The following is an 11,489-nucleotide window of genomic DNA, read 5'->3' on the forward strand; positions in this document are numbered from 1 at the left end:
TTCCAAAATTCCAAAATTCCAAAATTCCAAAATTCCAAAATTCCAAAATACCAAAATTCCAAAATTCCAAAATTCCAACATTCCAAAATTCTAAAATTCCAAAATTCCAAAATTCCAAAATTCCAAAATTCAAAAATTACAAAATTACAAAATTACAAAATTCCAAAATTCCAAAATTTCCAAAAATTCCAAAAATTCCAAAATTCCAAAATTACAAAATTTCAAAATTTCAAAATTCCAGAATTTCAAAATTTCAAAATTTCAAAATTCCAAAATTCTAAAATTTTAAAATTAAAAACTTCAAGAATTCAAAAATTCCTACATTTTTAAATTCCTAAATTCCTTAGTTCCTATATTTCTGAAATTACTTAATTTCTAAATTCCTAAATTCTTAAATTCCCGAATTCCCAAATTTACAAATTCACTTATTCACCAATTCCCAAATTCTTAAATTCCTAAGTTCCCAAATTCAAAAAAATCCCAAATTCACACATTCCCAAATTCCGTAATTCTCAAATTCCAAAATTCCCAAAATTCCAAAATCCCAAATTTCCAAATTCTTAAAATCCCAAATTCCCAAATTAACAAATTCTTAAATTCCCAAATTAACAAATTCACTTATTCCCAAATTCTTAAATTCCCAAATTCACAAATTCCTAAATTCCGTAATTCTCAAATTCCAAAATTCCCAAAATCCCAAATTTCCAAATTCTTAAATTCCCAAATTAACAAATTCTTCAATTTTCAAATTCCAAAATTACCAAATTCTTCAATTCCCAAATTAACAAATTCACGAATTCCCAAATTCTCCAATTTACAAATTCCCAAATTCTTAAATTCTTAAATTCCTAAATTCCTAAATTCCTAAATTCCTAAATTCCCAAATCCCCAAATTCCCAAATTCACAAATTCTTATATTCCCAATTTTCTAAATTCCTTAATTCTCAAATTCCTAAATTCCTATATTCTTAAATTCCTAAATTCCTTTATTCCTAAATTCCTTTATTCCTAAATTCCTTTGTTCATAAATTCCTAAATTCCCAAGTTCCTAAATTCCCAAATTCTCAAATTCCCAATTTCAAAAATTCCCAAATTCCCAAATTCTTAAATTCCCAAATTCCCAAATTCCTAAATTCCCAAATTCCTGAATTCCCAAATTCCTAAATTCCCAAGTTCTCAAATTCCCCAATTCCCAAATTCCCTAATTCTTCTATTCCCAAATTCTTAAATTCTCAAATCCCTAAATTCCTTAATTCCTAAATTCCCAAATTCCTAAATTCTCAAATTTCTAGATTCCCAAATTTCCAAATTCCCAAAATCCCAAATTCACAAATTCTTACATTCCCAAATTTCTAAATTCCTAAATTCTCAAATTCCTAAATTCCTAAATTCCTAAATTCCCAAATTCCTAAATTCCTAAATTCCTAAATTCCTAAATTCCTGAATTCCTAAATTCCTAAATTCCTAAATTCCTAAATTCCTGAATTCCTAAATTCCAAAATTCCCAAGTTCCTAAATTCCCAAATTCTCAAATTCCCAGTTTCCAAAATTCCCAAATTCCCAAATTCTTAAATTCCCAAATTCCTAAATTCCCAAATTCCCAAATTCCCAAATTCCCGAATTCCCAAATTCCTAAATTCCCAAATTCTCAAATTCCCCAATTCCCAAATTCCCTTATTCTTTAATTCCCAAATTCTTAAATTCTCAAATCCCTAAATTCCTTAATTCCTAAATTCCCAAATTCCTAAATTCTCAAATTTCTAGATTCCCAAATTTCCCAATTCCCAAAATCCCAAATTCACAAATTCTTACATTCCCAAATTTCTAAATTCCCAAATTCTCAAATTCCTAAATTCCTTAATTCCTAAATTCCTAAATTCCTAAATTCCTAAATTCCTAAATTCCCAAGTTCCTAAATTCCCAAATTCTCAAATTCCCAATTTCCAAAATTCCCAAATTCCCAAATTCTTAAATTCCCAAATTCCTAAATTCCCAAATTCCCGAATTCCCAAATTCCTAAATTCCCAAATTCTCAAATTCCCCAATTCCCAAATCCCCTAATTCTTCAATTCCCAAATTCCCAAATTCTTTAATTCTCAAATTCCTAAATTCCTTAATTCCTAAATTCCCAAATTCCTAAATTCTCAAATTTCTAGATTCCTAAATTTCCAAATTCCCAAAATCCCAAATTCACAAATTCTTACATTCCCAAATTTCTAAATTCCTAAATTCTCAAATTCCTAAATTCCCAAATTCCTAAATTCCCAAATTCTCAAATTCCCAAATTCCCGAATTCCCAAATTCCTAAATTCCCAAATTCTCAAATTCTTTAATTCCCAAATTCCCAAATTCATAAATTCTCAAATCCCTAAATTCCTTTATTCCTAAATTCCCAAATTCCTAAATTCTCAAATTTCTAGATTCCCAAATTTCCAAATTCCCAAAATCCCAAATTCACAAATTCTTACATTCCCAAATTTCTAAATTCCTAAATTCTCAAATTCCTAAATTCCTAAATTCCTAAATTCCTAAATTCCTAAATTCCTAAATTCCTAAATTCCCAAGTTCCTAAATTCCCAAATTATCAAATTCCCAATTTCCAAAATTCCCAAATTCCCAAATTCTTAAATTCCCAAATTCCTAAATTCCCAAATTCCCGAATTCCCAAATTCCTAAATTCCCAAATTCTCAAATTCTCCAATTCCCAAATCCCCTAATTCTTCAATTCCCAAATTCTTTAATTCTCAAATTCCTAAATTCCTTAATTCCTAAATTCCCAAATTCCTAAATTCTCAAATTTCTAGATTCCTAAATTTCCAAATTCCCAAAATCCCAAATTCACAAATTCTTACATTCCCAAATTTCTAAATTCCTAAATTCTCAAATTCCTAAATACCTAAATTCCTTAATTCCTAAATTCCTAAATTCCTAAATTGCAAAATTCCCAAGTTCCTAAATTCCCAAATTCTCAAATTCCCAATTTTCAAAATTCCCAAATTCTTTAATTCCCAAATTCCCAAATTCCCAAATTCCCAAATTCCCAAATTCTTAAATTCCTAAATTCTCAAATTTCCCAATTCCCAAATTCCCTAATTCTTCAATTCCCAAATTCCCAAATTCTTAAATTCTCAAATCCCTAAATTCCTTAATTCCTAAATTCTCAAATTTCTAGATTCCCAAATTTCCAAATTCCCAAAATCCCAAATTCACAAATTCTTACATTCCCAAATTTCTAAATTCCTAAATTCTCAAATTCCTAAATTCCTAAATTCCTAAATTCCAAAATTCCTCAATTCCTAAATTCCTAAATTCCTGAATTCCTAAATTCCTAAATTTCTAAATTCCTGAATTCCTAAATTCCTAAATTCCCAGGTTCCCAAATTCCCAAATTCTCAAATTCCCAATTTTCAAAATTCACAAATTCCCAAATTCTTAAATTCCCAAATTCCTAAATTCCCAAATTCCCAAATTCCTAAATTCTCAAATTCCCAAATTCCCTAATTCTTCAATTCCCAAATTCCCAAATCCCCTAATTCTTCAATTCCCGAATTCCTAAATTCTTAAATTTTCAATTCCCTAAATTCCTAAATTCCTAAATTCTCAAATTCCTTAATTCCCAAATCCCCAAATTCACAAATTCTTAAATTCCCAAATTTCCAAATCCCCTAATTCTTCAATTCCCAAATTCCTAAATTCTTAAATTCTCAAATCCTCAAATTCCTTAATTCCTAAATTCCCAAATTCCTAAATTCTCAAATTCCTAAATTCCCAAATATCCGAATTCCCAAAATCCCAAATTCCCCAATTCACAAATTCCCAAATTCCCAAATTCCCAAAATCCCAAATTCCCATATTCCCAAATTCCCAAATTTCCATATTCCCATATTCCCAAATTCCCAAATTCCCAAATTCCCATATTCCCAAATTCCTAAATTCCTAAATTTCTTGTATTCCCATTCCCAAATTCCCAAATTTCCATATTCCCAAATTCTCAAATTCCCAAAATCCCAAATTCCCAAATTCCTAAATTCCCATATTCCCAAATTCCTAAATTTCTTGTATTCCCATATTCCAAATACACACACACTCACACACACACACACACACACACACACACACACACACACACACACACACACACACACACACACACACACAAGTAGTAGTTTTTTAATTAATGATTTTTTTTGCCTCAATAAATAAAAAAAACGAATCAACTTTTTTACTGAACCAAAAGAAATATCCAACGGTCAATTCAAAAACCAAATCCAACGGTCAATTCAAAAACCGAATAAATCGTTCGGGATGGCTGCGTGCTTTCTGTTTTGCCAGGCGTCACCAACCGTGACGACTCAAAATCAACAACATTGTTCTCGATTTTGATGCAAATGTTACCGGACGACTGGTCGACAACATTCTGAAACGAATTTCAGAACGAATCGAGAACAATGTTGTCGATTTCCCGGACAGGATTTCTATCCGTGTAGATTTAATTAAATTTACTTGAATTTAGTTACATATTGCTTAATTCACACCCACTTAGTTATCTTTGGCTAAATTAAGTTTTATTCAGTTAAAATTAGTTAAATTAAGTTCAATTGACATAAATTGAGTTATATTTAGTTAAACTTTATAGTTAAATTAAGTTTATTTTAGTTAGATAAAATATACTTAAATTTAGTTAAATTTAGTCAAATTTAGTTAAATTTCGTTAGATTTAATTAGATTGAATTAAATTTAGTAGAATTTGGTTACAAAATAAGTCAAATTTAGTTAAGTTAAATTAAGTTTATTTAATTAAGTTTCGTAAAATTTTGCTTAATTTAATTCAATTAAGTTGAATTTAGTTAGATTAAGTTGGATTTAGTTAACTTCAGTTGAATTTAGTTAGATTTAGTTACATATAGTAAAATTTAGTTAGATTTAGTCAAATTTTACTTAAATTTAGTTAAATTACGTTAGATTGAATTAATATTAGTTGAATTTAGTTACAACTAGTCAAAATAAGTAAAAATTAGTTAGATTAAGTAAAATTCAATTAAGTTTCGTAATATTTCGCTTAATTTATTTCAATATTAATAACTTTGGTTAAATTAAGTTAAATAAAGTTAAAATAAATTAAATTAAGTAAAATTTACTAAAATTTAGTTACATTGTTTTAAATGAAATACAGTTACATTTAGTTAAATTTAGTTGAATTTAGTTACATTAAGTCAAAATAAGTCAAATTTAGGTAGATTAAGTAAAATTTAATTTAATTCCGTACAATTTCACTTAATTTATTTCAATTTAGTTAAATTTAGTTGAATTGAGTAAAATTTTGTTAAATTGAGTTATATTTAGTTAAATATAGTGATATTTAGTTAAACTTAGTTAAATTTAGTTAAATTCAGTTAAATTTAGTTAGATTTAGTTTCATTTAGTTATATTTAGCCAAGTTTAGATAAATTTATACAAATTTAGTTAAATTTAGGTTGATTTATTAAATTTAGTTGAATTTAGTAACATTTAGTCAAAATAAGTTAAAGTTATTTTAATTAAGTAACATTTAATTACGTTTCGTTAAAATTTCGCTAAATTTATTTCAATTTAGTAAACTTTGGATAAAATTAAGTTATATTTAGTTGAAATTAGTTAAATTATGGTAAATTGATCTAGATTGAGTTATATTTAGTTTAATATAGTTATATTTAGTAAAACTTTGTTGAATTTAGTCAAATTTAGTTGATTTTAGTTAGATTTAGTTAAATTTACTTGAAATTAGTTAAATGTAGTCAAATTTAGTTAGATTTAATTAAATTTAGTTGAATTAAGTTACACTTAGTCAAAATAAGTAAAATTTAGTTAGATTTAGTTAAAAGTTAATTAAGTTTCGTATTTTTTTTTGTTAAATGAAGTTATATTTAGTTAAACTTACTTAAATTTAGTTCAATTTAGAAAAAAATTCTAAAATTTAGTTTAATTGAGTTATATTCAGTTAAATTTAGTTATATCTAGTTAAGCTTATTTAAATTTTGTTAAATTCAGTTGAATTTAGTTAGATTTAATGAAATTTAGTTCACGGGTCCCCCACAGACCGTTATTATGAAGAAAAAATTTCCACCCAAACCAATGATTGGACATGGTTTCTGGGACCATTTCGCACCTCTGGGCCAAGTTTCAAAATATTTGCCGGCAGAAATTTCGAATACGGTCAGTTTTAGTATTTTTAGTTGAAATTAAGGGGAAACTGCATGTAAAATGCGTAGGAAAAGTTCAAAGTTTCAATGTTTTAACTCTTAAACGTTACTGGTCATGGTTTTAACTTGTACTTACATGTAGCAGAATGATATAAAACGATTTACGGAACTGACTTAGCCAGATTAAGCCTTAGTTAAGTGACTTAAGTACATTATTTACAAGTTTTTATCGAAATATTTTTTTAAAAACTCCTGCATTAGGCAATTTTAAGTCTAGGAAGACTAGATTGCATAAAAATAATCAAAATGGGGTGACTTTGAGCCAAGGGGTGACAATGTACAAAAGATTGTTTTGATAAGCATTAAGTTTATGTCAATATTTGCTTGTAGACTGCTTGATTTGGTCTATTTATGTTCCCAAACCCAAAAATAATTTGATGATATTGTTTCGCAGATCGCAAATTAATATGTTTTAAAAGACCTATTGATTTTAAATCATCTATAAGTGACAAATTGAAAAATGATACGCACATGTTCCAGTTCTGAATCGATACGTTCTGAATACAAATAAAAGAAAAAAAACAATTATGTGACGTGGCAAGTTTGTAGCATTGCATTAATCATATTATTGTTTTTTTTTGTTTTAAAACGTTTAGAAATTTGAACCATACGAATGAAATGTAGTGAGTATTTCAGCTAGCATTTTGCTCAAACATTTTTGTTGCCCTGTGTAATGATTATAATTAGCAAAAGTTTAATGGCACAACTTCCCACAGGATTAATATTTCAAATCAATTATGATTTTGCAAAATTGCAGTTAATCATCATAAAAACTGTAATGTATTGTTGAAACAGTATGATCATCGTTGAAATTCATCAAAAAAAAATTATTAATCAGCAAGTACTTTTACTGATAATATATTCAGTAAAACAAAACCCACTCCTGTCTCATGTGAAAACACAACCACTCATCCACTATTTAAACAAGCCTGGCATATCCTAAGAAAATGTGAAAATAGTATAGTCTAATATGTATAGGTTATTGAACTTATACATATTTACATATGAAGGACGATGTAAGTTTTCAATGTAGTTTGTGTCTTAAAACTCTTGTCAGGGTCCAACAATAAGGCTAAAAATCCTTTGTAGTTTTGTTTCGTTCTTATTCAACGTTCTATGGAATATTTTAAAATTGTGGGAGAGGACAACAATATTTGCTTATCGAGCTTGTTGTTAAGCTATTTAATAGACAAAAATCATCACACCGTCTTTTCAAACTGAATTTACTAACTAACGGAACAAACACAGAACACCCAGAGGAGATGGGCGGGAATCGAACCCGGGCCCCTTAGCACACATGAGGAATCGGCAGCCGAAGCCGCTAACCACCGCGCCACGGGGTCCTCAGTTAGTTATTAAACAAACGTAAAATTTGGTACAATGTCACCCCTTGGCTCAAAGTCACCCCATTTTAATTATTTTTATGCAATCCAGTCTTCCTAGACTTAAAATTGCCTAATGTATGAGTTTTTAAAAAAATATTTCGATAAAAACTTGTAAATAATGTACTTAAGTCACTTAACTAAGGCTTAATCCGGCTAAGTCAGTTCCGTAAATCGTTTTATATCATTCTGCTACATGTAAGTACAATTTAAAACCATGACCAGTAACATTTAAGAGTTAAAACATTGAAACTTTGAACTTTTCCTACGCATTTTACATGCGGTTTCCCCTTAATTTCAACTAAAAATACTAAAACTGACCGTATTCGAAATTTCTGCCGGCAAATATTTTGAAACTTGGCCCAGAGGTGCAAAATGGTCCCAGAAACCATGTCCAATCATTGGTTTGGGTGGAAATTTTTTCTTCATAATAATGGTTTGTGGGGGACCCGTGTAGTTACATTTAGTTAAAGTAAGAAAAATTTAGTTAGATTAAGGTGGTTAAACTTAGTTAAATTTAGTTTTGTTTAGTTAAGTTCAGTTAAATCTAGTTGAGTTTTGTTGAATTTATTTAGATTTAATTAAATTAAATAACATTTAGTGAAATTTAATCAATAAAATTTTACTAACATATAGTTAAATTCAGTTAAATTTAGTTGTATTCAGTTAGATTTTATTAAATCTAGTTGAATTTAGTAACATTCAGTGAAATTTAGTAAAAATTAGTTAAGTTTAGTTAAATTCAGTTGAAATTAATTAAATTTAGTAAAAATAAGTTAAATTAAGTTTAATTCAGTTGAAATTAATTAAATTTATTAAAATTTAGTTAAATTTATTCAAATTTCGTAAAATTTAGTAAAATTTAGTTAAAATAATAAAATTTATTTAGATTCAGTAAAATTTAATTAAGTTTAGTAATATGTTGTTTAATTTATTTCAATTAAGCTACATTTGGCTTTGTTAAGTTATATTAAGTTAAAATAAGTAATATTCAGTTAATATTCGTTAAGTTCAGTTAAATTCAGTAAAAAAAAAGAAAAAAATATTTAGGTTCATTAAAATTTTCGTTAATTTATTTCAAATTGGATAAATTTAGTTAGATTAAGCTTGACTTTGTTGAATTTACTTAAATTTAGTTTAATTCACATAAAATTGGCTAAATTTGAATCAGTTTAAAAAAGGTAAATAAATTTAAATTAAGCCGAATTAAATTAAATTTAGTGAAATTAGGTTAAATTTAGTAAAATTAAATAAAATGTTGTTGAATTAAGTTAAATTTACCTAAATTAAGCAAAATTATGTTTAATATACCTAAATGTGATTAAATTTAGTTGAATTTAACTAAGTTAAGTTAAGTTTGGCTAAATTTAGTAAAGTTTTGCTAAATTTAGTTAAATTTATGCAAAATTTGCTGAGTTTATTTAAATTTTGTTAAAATGAATTAAATGAAGTATAATTTAGTTAAATATGGCTAAATTTGTTGAAATTACTTAAATTTGGCTAAATTTAGTTAAATTACTTTGAATTAGGTAAATTTAGAAACTAAAATTTAGTGAAGTTTAGTAAATCTATGTTTAATTTGGTTGAATTCAGTAAGTTTAATAATTTTTAGTAATCTTTGTTAAATTTAGTAAAGTTAAGTAAAATTGAGTAAATTTTATTTAAATTGAGTTAAAATTTGATTAAATTAAGATAAACTAAGTTTAATTGGTAGAATCAAGCTAAATAAAGTCAAATTTAGTTAAATTATGTTATAATTAGTAATATTGAGTTAAATTTGGCAGAACTTAAGTCAATTAATTTAAATTAAGCTAATTTTAGTTAAATTAAGTTAAATTTAGTTTAAAAATGATAAGTTTAGCAAAATTTTGTAAAATTTAGTTTAAATTGGCTAAAATTTGTTAAATTCAGTTAAATTTTATCAAAGTAAGTAAAATTTGGTTAGATTAAGCAAAATTTATTTATGTTTAGTAAAATTTCGCTTAATTGAGTAAAGTTTGACTAAATAAAGTAGTTGAAAGCTTAATTCGCTTTAGTTAAATTGAGATTAATTTACTTAAATAGGGCTAAATTTAGATAAAATGAGTAAAAGAGAGTTTTATTACTTTCAATTCAGTCAAATTAAATTAAATTAAGTTAAATAATATAGAATTTAGTTAAATTTACTTCAATTAAGTTAATTTAAGTTAAATTTATCTAAATTAAGTTAAATTGTGTTAAATATTGTTGTTTGTTTGTTGGGTTTATTTATTTGACCAGTTAAATTAAACTAAATTTAGTTAAGCTTGGTTAATTTTTGTTTAATTCTGTTGAATTAGGGTAAGTTTAATAAATTTTATTAAACTTCAAAATTGATTTAAATTAGGTTAAATCGAGTTAAATTAAGTTAAATTGGGTTAAATTAAGATAAACTTAGTTAAAATTGGTAGAATGAAGAGGAAAAAAGTCTAATTTCGTTAAATTATGTTATATTTAGTAAAATTGAGTCAAATTTGGTAGAATTTAAGTCAGTTCAATCAAATTAAGGCAAATTCAGTTAAATTTTGTAACATTTAGTTCAAATATGTTAAATTAAGCAAAATTTGGTAAAAATTTAGTCCAATTCGGCTGAAATCAGTAAAATTTAGTTGAATTAAGTTAAAATAAGCTCAATTTAGTAAAATTTTGTTTAATTTAGTTAAATGTGGCTGCATTTAGTTTAATTTAAATAATTTTGCCTATTTTTTTAAATATTAAGTTAAATTTGATTTAATTTACCTAAATTAACTTTGATTCAGTTAAATTTAGTAACATTTTGCTAAATTCAGCTAAATTTAGTAAAATATAGTTAGTTTAGTTTTTTTTAATTATTGTATATTTGTATATTTATTTTTGTATTTTTGTATTTTTTGCATTTTTGTATTTTTGTATTTTTGTATTTTTGTATTTTTCTATTTTTGAATTTTTGTATTTTTGTATTTTTGTATTTTTGTATTTTTGTATTTTTGTATTTTTGTATTTTTGTATTTTTGTATTTTTGTATTTTTGTATTTTCGTATTTTTGTATTTTTGTATTTTTGTATTTTTGTATTTTTGTATTTTTGTATTTTTGTATTTTTGTATTTTTGTATTTTTGTATTTTTGTATTTTTGTATTTTTGTATTTTTGTATTTTTGTATTTTTGTATTTTTGTATTTTGTATTTTTGTATTTTTGTATTTTTGTATTTTTGTATTTTTGTATTTTTGTATTTTTGTATTTTTGTATTTTTGTATTTTTGTATTTTTGTATTTTTGTATTTTTGTATTTTTGTATTTTTGTATTTTTGTATTTTTGTATTTTTGTATTTTTGTATTTTTGTATTTTTGTATTTTTGTATTTTTGTATTTTTGTATTTTTGTATTTTTGTATTTTTGTATTCTTGTATTTTTGTTTTTTTTGTTTTTTTGTTTTTTTTTTGTATTTTTGTATTTTTATATTTTTATTTTTTTGTATTTTTGTATTATTTTTGTATTTTTGTATTTTTGTTTTTTTTTTGTATTTTTGTATTTTTGTATTTTGTATTTTTTGTATTTTTGTATTTTGTATTTTTGTATTTTTGTATTTTTGTTTTTTTTTGTTTCTTTGGGTATTTTTTGCATGTTTAAAGAAAATATTGAGTAATGTTGGAGACTTTTGGCCTTAAAAGAACTACTGTAGGAACGAAACATAGTAAAAAGTAAAATCGATCAAAAATTAATGTTTTTGGGGAAAATAAATTAATGAGAACTTTGAAAAGTGAAGCGCCTTCGGCAATGGAACAAAAAGAGTGTGAGAAGTGATTACACTCTCGCAATAAGAAGCAAAAAAAAGCACTTTAGCAGATCAACGCTGGTCAGTTGAGGTTCATC

The 11,489-nt window shown here is 25.3% G+C and overlaps 1 protein-coding gene across 1 annotated transcript in view; it reads right to left on the minus strand.

Annotated features, from left to right (window-relative positions):
- Positions 1 to 7,341: 7,341 nt before the first annotated feature.
- LOC120431858 (F-box only protein 11) overlaps positions 7,342 to 11,489 on the minus strand; it is a 14,288-nt gene continuing 10,140 nt past the window's right edge. Inside the window, exon 7 of the mRNA XM_052706041.1 lies at positions 7,342 to 7,353. Coding sequence (XP_052562001.1) covers positions 7,342 to 7,353 — 12 coding nt within the window. The remainder of the gene's footprint in view (positions 7,354 to 11,489) is intronic.

The sequence above is a fragment of the Culex pipiens genome, chromosome 1 (assembly GCF_016801865.2).
Source record: "Culex pipiens pallens isolate TS chromosome 1, TS_CPP_V2, whole genome shotgun sequence".
NCBI lineage: Eukaryota > Metazoa > Arthropoda > Insecta > Diptera > Culicidae > Culex > Culex pipiens.